We start from the raw sequence: 13,515 nt of genomic DNA, 5'->3' as shown, positions 1-13,515 counted from the left end.
TGCCACAAAATTGGAAGCACAGAATCATCTAGAATGTAATTGTATACTGTCTCATTAAGGTTTCCCTTCCCTGGAACTAAGGGGCCCGAACCATGAGAAACAGCCCCAGACCATTATTCCTCCTCCACCAAACTTTACAGTAGGCACTATGCATTGGGGCGGGTAGCGTTCTGCTGGCATCCGACAAACCCAGTTTTGTCCGTCGGACTGCCAGATGGTGCAGCGCGATTCATCACTCCAGAGAACGCATTTCCACTGCTCCAGAGTCCAATGTCGGCAAGTGTTTACACCACTCCAGCCGATGCTTGGCATTGGGCATGGTGGTCTTGGGCTCGGCCATGAAAACCCATTTCAAGTTATTCATGTTAAAACCCATGTTATTGTGTTGATGTTACTTCCAGAGACGTTTCAGAACTCTTGTGAGTGTTGCAACCGACGTGGTACATGACTCGGCGGTCGCGCTCTGTGACCTACCATGTCGCGGCTGAGCAGTTGTTGCTCCTAGACATTTCCACTTCACAGTAACAGCACTTAGTTGATCAGGGCAGCTCGAGCAGGGAAATTTGACTAACTAGTTGGAAAGGTGGCATCCTATGATGGTACCACGTTAATTGTCAGAGCTTTTCAGTAAGGCCATTTCTACTGTCAATGTTTGTCTATGGGGATTGCATGGCGGTGTACTCAATTTTAGGCTGAAATAGCTGAATCTACTCATTTGAAGGGGTGTCGACATACTGCTGTATTGATAGTTTATATATAATAAAGATAACTGCAGACTGAAGGATGCACATGTTTTATTGTGCAACATTTCAACACCAAAACGGAAATATTAATTGTGCAGGTATCCATCCATTAATTGTTAGTTAATTTCTTGCACCAATCACCTGCAAGTCATGGGATGTGTGTAGCTTTATAACAGATGTATTTAATATTATAGAGAACTCACATCAGAACATCCCACCAAACAGAACAGATGATAATCAACCAATAACATACAGGACAAGAGAGTGGTACGTTTTTACAAACTTTTATTCCTCTGTACATCTCCCCAGCAGCCGTTTATATGATGCCAATCTGGAACAGACAAGACAGGTATTAGCCAGGATTCATAGGGCAGTTATAAAGCATCACTATAAACAGTCCTTTTATAATGAGTCACAGTGAAGGTGGTCTGTTGTTGGAGCCTGGACAAGGACACCAGATTCAACTATTCACCTTGATGAGTTGAATCAGGTGAGTTAGTCTGGGTTACAATACAAATGTCTGCTGTTGGGGGTGGGGGGCTATCGAGACGTTACTGTCAGTCTCACCTTATTGGCAACATCCAATGCATCGTAATCTGGAGCCAGGCAGACATACGCCTTGGGGGTGGGACTGGAGGGGGGCTCGTGGGGACGGGACTGGAGTGGGGGCGACTGGAGGGGGGCTCGTGGGGGCGACTGGAGGGGGCGACTGGAGGGGGGCTGCTGGGGACGGGACTGGAGGGGGGCTGCTGGGGACGGGACTGGAGGGGGCTGCTGGGGACGGGACTGGAGGGGGCTGCTGGGGACGACTGGAGGGGGCTGCTGGGGACGACTGGAGGGGGCTGCTGGGGACGACTGGAGGGGGCTGCTGGGGACGACTGGAGGGGGCTGCTGGGGACGACTGGAGGGGGCTGCTGGGGACGACTGGAGGGGGCTGCTGGGGACACTGGAGGGGGCTGCTGGGGACGACTGGAGGGGGCTGCTGGGGACGACTGGAGGGGGCTGCTGGGGACGACTGGAGGGGGCTGCTGGGGACGACTGGAGGGGGCTGCTGGGGACGACTGGAGGGGGCTGCTGGGGACGACTGGAGGGGGGCTGCTGGGGACGACTGGAGGGGGGCTGCTGGGGACGACTGGAGGGGGCTGCTGGGGACGACTGGAGGGGGCTGCTGGGGACGACTGGAGGGGGCTGCTGGGGACGACTGGAGGGGGCTGCTGGGGACGACTGGAGGGGGCTGCTGGGGACGACTGGAGGGGGGCTGCTGGGGACGACTGGAGGGGGGCTGCTGGGGACGACTGGAGGGGGGCTGTAATGGAGTTGGGGAAACACCAACATGGGAAATAGGGTGACATTTTGGTGATACCGCAGGAGACTATCGAGACGTTACGGTCAGTCTCACCTTATTGGCAACATCCAACGCATCGTAATCTGGAGCCAGACGGACATACGCCTTCTTCTCACCATCAGGCCTTGGAGGAGAGAGGATTGTTAGAACTATCGGCCTCGTGTTTGTGTTTCAGATGTCAGTGGGATAAAGAACTCCCATTTCCCAATTGTATAAGTGGTTCCTTTGGCGACATCTACACTGGGACTGAACCAACACCCAGCAATGGTGGGGTGGGGGGGGTGGGGGTGGGTCAGTCATCATAAATAACTCTTCACTGGGCATCTTCAACCAGCTTAGGGCTGTCCCCGAACAAAAATATTGGTTGACCGAAAGTTGTCTATTCTTTCGACCAATCTATTTTTTCATACATAGACACCCCATGTTTGGATAAACGCAACTATATGCACTGAGCTTGTCTAATGCTTAAAGCTCACAGTTTGATTAAATCAGACTCCCCTGGAGCCGGGCGTCTTATGGCCACATGGTGTTAAAACCTGACAGCGAGTGCCTGTGTGACCGGCACACGTCTCTAGTGATGCCTGGACTACATTCAGATTAGTAATGTCAGGATTAGGGTATATTAAATTGTTATTTACCGGATGAGAGTGTTGACCTTGGCCACGTCGATGTCGTAGAGCTTCTTGACTGCATGTTTGATCTGATGCTTGTTGGCCTTGACGTCTACGATGAAGACGAGGGTGTTGTTGTCCTCGATCTTCTTCATGGCAGACTCTGTCGTCAGAGGGAACTTAATGATGGCATAGTGGTCCAACCTGGGAGATAAAAAAGGAGGAAGATATGTGGAAAGGGAGGAGGAAGGGTGGGGTAAGGAGAGCAGTTCATTAGACCAGTGTGATCCAAACTTTAAACCTAGGAGCCAATCTAAATCCTTCAAATGGCCCTTCTACAAGCCAACATGTTACATCTTTGCAGGAGAGGACCTACATATGAAGGAGCAGTATTACCATGTCCACAAAGCAGCGAGGAGTTCTGATCGACAATCCATTTGGACTTCTAGATCACGTTGAATAAGACTGGAGAAATCCTAGGGCAGCACTTCTACTCAGACACTGTGAATATGGGCCTGACCTTACCTACACAGCCGTTAGCTGAGACCAGCATGTTGTCTGCTGTCCTGCTTTACAGTCCAGTGGTTTAAAAGAAGGGAATCCCTCCTAGCACACAATAGCACTTTCACAAAGTACAAGTCAAACAAGTGTGCATGTACTGTATCATTTTAAACGTACTTGTTTCTGCGCGGGGCACTCTTCCGGGGGTACTTGGGTTGTCTGCGGAGGCGCAGGGTTTTGGGGCGGCGGAAGGTTGGGGAGGTTCTAATCTTCTTCTTCCTCTGGCTGTGGACTCCTTTCAGAACAGCCTTCTTGGCCTTCAGGGCCTTCACCTTGGCCTCGGTCTTGGCAGGGACAGCTACAGAGGGAGACAAGACGTTAGGCAAGGACTGCTAACAAGGACAGGGAACATGAACTGGTTAGTGTGTGTGTGTGTGGGGGGGGTGTTAAAACAGATTTCTATCATCCAGGCACCTAAACACCAAATCCGGTTACGAAGAAATCGAACAGGAATGGGGGATTTGAGTAGGAATTCACATTGTTCTTCTGCTCAGAGAAATCAAAGTAGTCGCCCCATCATGGACCACGGTCTAACGGGGAATCTAAAAACCTAACAGTGTTCTGGGACAGATTTCCCCAAAACATCTTCAGGCTACTATGTTCATCGGTAGAACAGGTTGCCATTTCGCAAAACAGTCTTTATTAATGTTGCACATGAAATCACAGGTAACACCTGCCTCAGACCACTGGGACAACAACTCATAAGATCACGGTTTGCCCTCCATCACTTCACACACACACAGAATCTCCACTAAATATACAACAACAATTTGTATCTCCTGTGACAGCCCAAAACATCATAGGTGAATGAATATACAGCGCTTTCGGAAAGTATCCAGACCCTTTACTTTTCCCACATTTTGTTACATTTCAGACTTGTTCCAAAATTGATTAAATAGCCCCCCCCCCCAAATCAGTCAATGAAATTTTTTTGAAAATATTTAAAAACTGAAATACACTGCTCAAAAAAATAAAGGGAACACTAAAATAACATCCTATATCTGAATGAAATATTCTTATTAAATACTTCCTTTACATAGTTGAATGTGCTGACAACAAAATCACAAAAATTATCAATGGAAATCAAATTTATCAATTGTCAAATTTAAATCAGCCATTTGGGTGGGTTGTAGACTCAGTGTCATGCTACCACTAGAGTGAAAGCACCACCAACATTCAAAAGTGACCAAAACATCAGCCAGGAAGCATAGGAACTGAGAAGTGGTCTGTGGTCACCACCTGCAGAACCACTCCTTTATTGGGGGTGTCTTGCTAATTGCCTATAATTTCCACCTGTTGTCTATTCCATTTTCACAACAGTATGTGAAATTTGTCAATCAGTGTTGCTTCCTAAGTGGACAGTTTGATTTCACAGAAGTGTGATTGAATTGGAGTTACATTGTGTTGTTTAAGTGTCCCCTTTATTTTTTTGAGCAGTGTATTTACATAAGTTCAGGCCCCTTACTCAGTAATTTGTTGAAGCACCTTTGGCAGCGATTACAGCCTCGAGTCTTCTAGGGTGATGCTACAAGCTTGACACACCTGTATTTGTGGAGTTTCTCCCAATCTTCTCTGCAGATCTTAATTAAGTTCTGTCAGGTTGGATGGGGAGCATTGCTGCACAGCTATTCAGGTCTCTCCAGAGATGTTTGATCAGGTTCAAGTCCGGGCTCTGGCTGGGATACTCAAGGACATTCAGTCTTGTCCCAAAGCCACTCCTGTGTTGTCTTGGCTGTGTGCTCAGGATCACTGTCATGTGGAAGGTAAATCTTCGCCCCAGTCTGAGGTCCTGAGCAGGTTTTCATCAATAATCTCTTTGTACTTTGCTCTGTTCATCTTTGCCACAATCCTGACTCGTCTCCTAGTCCCTGCCACTGAACAACACCCCCACCGCATGATGCTGCCACCACCATGCTTCACTGTAGGGATGGTGTCAGGTTTCCTCCAGATGTGACGCCTGGCAGAGTTCAATCTTGGTTTCATCAGACCAGAGAATCTTCTTTCACATTGTCTGAGTCTTTAGGTGCCTTTTGGCAAATTCCAAGCGGGCTTCCATCTGGCAACGACCATAAAGGCCTGATTTGTGGCTTGCTGCAGAGATGGTTGTCCTTCTGGAAGGTTCTCCCATCTCCACAGAGAAACTCTGTAGCTCTTTCACTGACCATCGGGTTCTTGGTCACCTCCCGAACCAAGGCCCTTCTCCCTTGACTGCTCAGTTTGGCTGGTTGTTCAGCTCTAGGAAGTCTTGGTGGTTCCAAATTTCTTCCATTTAAGAATGACAGAGGCCACTGTGTTCTTAGGGATCTTTAATGCTTTAGAAATGTGTTGGTACCCTTCCCCAGATCTGTGCCTCGACACAATTGTCTCGCTCTAAGGACAATTCCTTACACCTCATGGCTTGGTTTCTGCTCTGACCTTATATAGACAGGTGTGTGCCTTTCCAAATCATGTCCAATCAATTGAATTTACCAAAGGTGGACTCCAATCAAGTTGAAAAATCATCTCAAGGATGATCAATGGAAACAGGATGCAGCCGAGCTCAATTTCGATTTATCGCAAAGGGCCTGAATACTTAAATAAGGTAAATAATATTTTTTGGGTACCCTTATCCAGATCGGTACCTTAACACAATCCTGTCTCTGAGCTCTACGGACAATTCCTTCGACCTCATTGCTCGGTTTTTGTTCTGACATGCAGTCAACTGTGGGACCTTGTAGACAGGTGTGTGCATTTCCAAAGCATGTCCAATTAATTTACCACAGGTGGACTCCAAGTTCTAGAAACATCTCAGGCAAAGGGTCCGAAAACTAACGTAAATAAGGTATATGTTTCATATTTTTAATACAATAGTAAATATGTCTGAAACCCCGTTCATGCTTTTGTCATTATGGGGTAGTGTGTAGATTGAGGGGGGGGAAGTAATTAATCAATTTTAGAATAAGGCTGTAACGTAACAAAATGTGGACTAGTGAAGCAGCGTGAATAACAGCCGAATGCACTGTAAATAGTAAAATAAGTTTGCAATGTTATAAACAAGCAAAGATAACCAAGTGATTTTAAAATTAGGCTAGGGTAGCCTAGTGGTTAGAGCGTTGGACTAGTAACCGGAAGGTTTCAAGTTCAAACCCCCGAGCTGTCGTTCTGCCCCTGAACAAGGCAGTTAACCCACTGTTCCTAGGCCGTCATTGAAAATAAGAATTTGTTAACTGACTTACCTAGTTACATAAAGGTAAGACAAATAAAAAAATATTGACACCATTGCATATGCAATAAACAATTTCCCAAGTATTAAACCATTAGGCTACACCAGAGATGCTTCAATATTTCTACCTGTAAGATGGGTTAACGGACAACTACATGTGTGGGGACTTCCATGGGGCAGAAGTCAGCCAGTTGAGGTTCTGGATGGCGAGCAAGCAAGAATTTCAATTAACTGCCATGTGGGGAATCCATGTATGATATTGAGGTGTTGAGACTGATCTCATGTCAATGCTAATATGGCAAATTATCTAGCTAGCCAACCAACTACCAACGATGTGTATGTGACAAGGTCTAATTATTTTAAATGCAAGTTAATTTGCACAAACATTGGAGACCAAATATAGTTTCATGTCAACGATCAACCCAGTTTATCCCCATAGTTGTGCACACCTCGGTTGTGTTGCTAAACCACCAACAAGTCCATTGTTAGTGTTATCTAAAAGCTTACATTTCACAGTACCCTAACCAATAACCTAAACGTTAACATAGTAGGCACATGGAAACAACACTTAACTTTCAACTTCATGTTTAAATAATGGTATATCCGTAGGTCTACTTGAAACCAAATTCCTGGCTGCCATAAGACAACAATGACTTGTTAAGCAATTAAAAATTGATCATTTTATTTTTGGGTCACGTTGATATTTTTTCTAAATATAACATGTGACAGACATTCATACTTGCTCATAGTTTACACAATTTGAAGCAATGTTGAATTTACAGTCAAACATTGCATGAAAAAAAGCAAGAGAAAACACTTTCAATACACAACACATTGAAACAATGCAAACAAATAGACAAATACTAGGAGCTACAGCAAACTAAAGCCGATCTTCTGAAATCATTGTAATTCCTATAAAGACAGGTAAATGTCACATTGTATGGATTAATTGTTGTGGTAGAGGGCCTTGTGCATATAAGGTAAACTAAACCCAATGTTTATATCCCAAAACAAAGCAGCTAGAAACAGCAAGCTTGATGGCTAAAATGCCATGAATGTTTTATGCGTCGACATGTCCCAAAATGAATAGTTAAGTTAATTTTGATATTTCGGCCTGCGTGTCGAGAGCGATGACGCACACCCGGTCTGGTGTTCGGTTTAATAACGTTACATGACTAGACCCGGTAGTCACATCAACTATATCAACTGAAGCACGTTAACTAGCTAGTTATGACAACACAATGGGTATTTTGATAAGTCATGTACTTGTACAATAATTAAAACGTTTCGGTCCCATCAAATGGAGTAGCTCGCTAACATTAAGCCCAGCATCAACTGCACATGTCTCTGCCACACAGCACTATGGGGCATCTGCGTTAATACGGACCTGACTAAACCAACATGTGCACAACTTAACAGGGCCTTGGAAACAATGATTATTATAGCACACAGACACCGGAGTCCAGTGTTTAACCAGAAGGAATCAGAAATTATAGATAATAAGCCAACGTTGAAGTTAGCTAAATAGCATAGCCTAACGTCACTGCCAGCCGGTTGCACCGTTCCACATTTAGTGACCGTAGACAAAATAAGCACGTCTGTGATTTTCATCGCTATAATATAGCTATATATTCATCTTGGTAAACATGGACATAGAACATACGTGGTTGTGTATTTTATCTGACTTTACGGAAAAACAATGTACAGATTCACGAACCTTCCTTCTTCGCCTTCGGTGCCATGTTGAGAAAGGAAGAATGATTGGGGTTTCCGCAGCTATAATACAGGGGCGAGAAACCGGCACTCACATATCGCGAGACTGGCGAACTGCACCATTGTACTTGTAGTTAAAGGTCACCATTTCTCGGATGAGTCCAAAAATATTTGGATTTACATACTGCTACATAGGGACTGTACAGTGGTGAGCCGTCAGGGCCAGCAAGGCCTTCTCTGCTGGCCTAAACATCATCAGAATATATATATTTTTAAATACGTTTTCCCACAAATATGTATTCAATTATTCCCCAGAGTAAGAGTTACACTCTTCATTTCATAGCGTTCCTCTTGGTTGCACTGCTTCCAGCCCCAGGTTGAGATTTGGAGGGCTGGTCTTTATGTTAGATATTTTATCCAATCATATTCAGCCATCATGTGTTGCCAGGGGTCTAAAATCTGCCCTCAGGCCTTCAGAATCAACAGTGCGGGCGCTTGTAGCGTAAAGTGAATGGAAATTAAAATTTAGTGTCAACCAATCAGCTTTAGAGTTGGCTATTGTACGCCTGCTGGCTGGCTCCAGTGTTACACAGGAGCCAGCTAGCAGGCGTAGTGCCTGCACGTCTTTTGATTGGATTACCAACTAGGAAACGGAAATTGATCAACGATTGATCAACAAATTAATTTGCGTACTACTAAACTGTTTTTTCAACCCACAATGGCGGAAGGAGAAGATATCGATTTGGTCGAGGATATAATTATAACGCCATTCTCAAGACAAACTTTTCAAGAAAAGTTAGACATTGTCAGGAGAGGTAGACGCCGACGCTACAAAGCCGACGCTACAAAGACAGGCTCCGAGAAGCACTGCAAACTGTACTGCTGGGAATGCCTATTATTTGCAAGTGATCGATTTGGTGTTTGGAGCCACACTGACTTTGCAAACCTGAGTTGTCTAACCAAGGCAGCAACGAGACACCAAAGTATGGCTCGGCACTTACAAACAATGGTGCTTTTGAAAACTTTTGGGGACACCCGAGTAGATCTACAGCTCAACGAACAAGCACGCAGGGCAACGAAGCTGCACAATGAAAAGGTATTGTACTCTTCCCCTACAATTCTCTGAATAAAAATGTCAATTCAAGGTGACGCAACGCCTGGTTATACTGCGTTTCTGTCTAAATGTATAGTGTCTAGAGCCATGGCATCATAATGATGGTAATAAGAGGTGGATTAATTCGGGTGGGACTGTGTAGGACTTCACTGAAGGCCCAGGCCCCAGAACCACGGCACGCTACTGGAACTGTAGCTCAGTGGAGAACAGCTAACTATGATTCTGCTTCACAGGAACTGTAGCTCAGTTGCACCCCTAAAAACATTTGTCATAAGAAACTAGCTCCGTGGTCTACAAAAAATACCCGAGCTCTGAAGCAAGCTTCCAGAAAATTGGAACGGCAATTTAGCTACAACAACAAACTGTAAATCTTCCGACTTCTCTTGAAAAAGTCAAACCTTGACCCAGAAAATATAAAGAACTATCGGTCTATATCTAATCTCTCATTCCTTTCAAAAATGTTAGAAAAAGCTGTTACTCACTGCCTTCCTGAAGACAAACAATGTATACAAAACGCTTCAGTCTGGTTTTAGACCCCATCATAGCACTGAGACTGCACTTGTGAAGGTGGTAAATGGCTTTTTAATGGCGTCAGACCGGGGCTCTGCATCTGTCCTCGTGCTGCTAGACCTCAGTGCCGCTTTTGATACCAACAATTACCACATTCTTTTGGAGGGAATGCAATCCCAAATTGGTCTACATGGACATGTTCTGGCCTGGTTTAGATCTTATCTGTCGGCAAGACATCAGTTTGTCTCTTTGAATGGTTTGTCCTCTGACAAATCAACTGTACATTTCGGTGTTCCTCAAGGCTCCGTTTTAGGACCACTATTGTTTTCACTATATATTTTACCTATTGGTGAAGTCATTCGGAAACATCATGCTAACTTTCACTGCTATGCAGACGACACACTAACTATGATACGTTTTGATGAAACATTGCCTACCCCCAAAATTGCCTACCTTGGAACCTTGTGTTTCAGACATAAGGAAGTAGACAAAACAGAGATGCTAGTTCTTGGTCCTAAGAAACAAAGAGATCTTCTGTTGAATCTGTCAATTAATCTTGATGGTTGTACAGTCGTCTCAAATGAAACTGTTAAGGTACTCTGCATTACTCTGGACCCTGGTCTCTCTTTTAACGAACATATCAAGACTGTTTCAAGGACAGCTTTTTTCCATCTTTGTAACATTGCAAAAATCAGGAACTTTCTGTCCAGAAATTATGCAGAAAAATTAATCCATGCTTTTGTCACTTCTAGGTTAGACTACTGCAATGGTAGATTGGTGGTTGGAGATATCCCTCTAGTGGTGTGGGGGCTGTGCTTTGGCAAACTGAGTGGGGTTATATCCTGTGTGTTTGGCCCTGTCTGGGGGTATCGTCGGACGGGGCCAGTGTCTCCCAACCCCTCCTGTCTCAGCCTCCAGTATTTATGCCGCAATAATTTATGTGTCGGGGGGTGCCAGTCAAAACTGTTCGCTGCTCTGGCCCCCCAATGGTGGAACAAACTCCCTCACGACGCCAGGACAGCGGAGTCAATCACCACCTTCCGGAGACACCTGAAACCCCACCTCTTCAAGGAATACCTAGGATATGATAAGTAATCCTTCTCACCCCCCCTTAATGATTTAGATGCACTATTGTAAAGTGGCTGTTCCACTGGATGTCAGAAGGTGAATTCACCAATTTTTAAGTCGCTCTGGATAAGAGCGTCTGCTAAATGACTTAAATGTAAATGTAAATGTTACGGACAGTCCATTTTATCTGGAGTATTTCTCCTGTCTTATTCGGTGGCCTGTGTGAATTTAAGTATGCGCTCTCTAATTCTCTCTCTTGGATGACCTGAGCCCGAGGACCATGCCTCTCAGGACTACCTGGCATGATGACTCTTTGCTGTCCCCAGTCCACCTGGCCGTGCTGCTGCTCCAGTTTAAACTGTTCTGCCTGCGGCTAAGGAATCCTGACCTGTTCACCAGACGTGATACCTGTCCCAGACCTGCTGTTTTCAACTCTCTAGAGACAGCAGGAGCGGTAGAGATATTCTGAATGATCGGCTATGAAAAGCCAACTAACATTTACTCCTGAGGTGCTGATCTGTTGCACCCTCTACAACCACTATGATTATTATTATTTGACCATGCTGGTCATTTATGAACATTTGAACATCTTGGCCATGTTCTGTTATAATCTCCACCCGGCCCAGCCAGAAGAGGACTGGCTTCTTCCTAGGTGCTGGCCTTTCTAGGAAGTTTTTCCTAGCCACAGTGCTTCTACACCTGCATTGCTTGCTGTTTGGGGTTTTAGGCTGAGTTTCTGTACAGCACTTTGTGACACCAGCTGATGTACGAAGGACTTTATAAATACATTTGATTGATTGATTGAACTATGATACTGTATCTCAGTGGACTACATGGCAACTGTAGCTCAGTGGACTACATGGCAACTGTAGCTCAGTGGACTAAATGGCAACCGTTTCTCTGTGGACTACATGGGAACTGTAGCTCAGTGGACTACATGAGAACTGTAGCTCAGTGGACTACATGAGAACTGTAGCTCAGTGGACTACATGAGAACTGTAGCCCAGTGGACTACATGGCAACTGTAGCTCAGTGGACGACATGGCAACTGTAGCTCAGTGGACTTCATGAGAACTGTAGCTCAGTGGACTACATGAGAACTGTAGCTCAGTGGACTTCATGAGAACTGTTTCTCAGTGGACTACATGAGAACTGTATCTCAGTGGACGACATGGGAACTGTAGCTCAGTGGACTACATGGGAACTGTAGCTCAGTGGAATACATGAGAACTGTATCTCAGTGGACTACATGGGAACTGTAGCTCAGTGGAATACATGAGAACTGTATCTCAGTGGACGACATGAGAATTGTAGCTCAGTGGACTACATGGGAACTGTAGCTCAGTGGACTACATGGGAACTGTAGCTCAGTGGAATACATGAGAACTGTATCTCAGTGGACTACATGGGAACTGTAGCTCAGTGGAATACATGAGAACTGTATCTCAGTGGACTACATGAGAACTGTAGCTCAGTGGACAACATAGCAACTGTAGCTCGGTGGACTACAGATATACAGTGCCTTGCAAAAGTATTCGGCCCCCTTGAACTTTGCGACCTTTTGCCACATTTCAGGCTTCAAACATAAAGATATAAAACTGTACTTTCTTGTGAAGAATCAACAACAAGTGGGACACAATCATGGGGCGGCAGGGTAGCCCAGTGGTTAGAGCGTTGGACTAGTAACTGAAAGGTTGCAAGATCGAATCCCCGAGCTGACAAGGTACAAATTTGTCGTTCTGCACCTGAACAGGCAGTTAACCCACTGTTCCTAGGCCGTCATTGAAAATAAGAATTTGTTCTTAACTGACTTGCCTAGTAAAAATAAGGTAAAAAAAAAAATCATGAAGTGGAAAGACATTTATTGGATATTTCAAACTTTTTTAACAAATCAAAAACTGAAAAATTGGGCGTGCAAAATTATTCAGCCCCTTTACTTTCAGTGCAGAAAACTCTCTCCAGAAGTTCAGTGAGGATCTCTGAATGGTCCAATGTTGACCTAAATGACTAATGATGATAAATACAATCCACCTGTGTGTAATCAAGTCTCCATATAAATGCACCTGCACTGTGATAGTCTCAAGAGGTCCGTTAAAAGCGCAGAGAACATCATGAAGAACAAGGAACACACCAGGCAGGTCCGAGATACTGTTGTGAAGAAGTTTAAAGCCGGATTTGGATACAAAACGATTTCCCAAGCTTTAAACATACCAAGGAGCACTGTGCAAGCGATAATATTGAAATTTAAGGAGTATCAGACCACTGCAAATCTACCAAGACCTGGCCGTCCCTCTAAACTTTCAGCTCATACAAGGAGAAGACTGATCAGAGATGCAGCCAAGAGGCCCATGATCACTCCGGATGAACTGCAGAGATCTACAGCTGAGGTGGGAGACTCTGTCCATAGGACAACAATCAGTCGTATATTGCACAAATCTGGCCTTTATGGAAGAGTGGCAAGAAGAAAGCCATTTCTTAAAGATTCCCATAAAAAGTGGCGTTTAAAGTTTGCCACAAGCCACCTGGGAGACACACCAAACATGTGGAAGAAGGTGCTCTGGTCAGATGAAACCAAAATTGAACTTTTTGGCAACAATGCAAAACGTTATGTTTGGCGTAAAAGCAACACAGCTCATCACCCTGAACAC

At 44.9% G+C, this 13,515-nt stretch overlaps 1 protein-coding gene across 1 annotated transcript; it reads right to left on the bottom strand.

Moving 5' to 3' along the window:
• Positions 1–777: 777 nt before the first annotated feature.
• LOC135551092 (large ribosomal subunit protein uL23) lies at positions 778–8,290 on the bottom strand. Its single transcript, XM_064982499.1, has 5 exons — positions 8,180–8,290; positions 3,378–3,558; positions 2,727–2,903; positions 2,143–2,212; positions 778–1,074 (listed from the first exon to the last, which is right to left on the bottom strand). The coding sequence occupies exons 1-5, from the start codon at positions 8,202–8,204 to the stop codon at positions 1,060–1,062; spliced, it is 468 nt and encodes a 155-aa protein (XP_064838571.1). The 5' UTR covers positions 8,205–8,290; the 3' UTR covers positions 778–1,059.
• Positions 8,291–13,515: the final 5,225 nt, after the last annotated feature.

The sequence above is a fragment of the Oncorhynchus masou genome, chromosome 12 (genome assembly GCF_036934945.1).
Source record: "Oncorhynchus masou masou isolate Uvic2021 chromosome 12, UVic_Omas_1.1, whole genome shotgun sequence".
In the NCBI taxonomy this organism is placed as follows: domain Eukaryota; kingdom Metazoa; phylum Chordata; class Actinopteri; order Salmoniformes; family Salmonidae; genus Oncorhynchus; species Oncorhynchus masou.
Note: the sequence above shows the minus strand (reverse complement) of the source record. Positions and strands in the feature narration are given on the sequence as shown.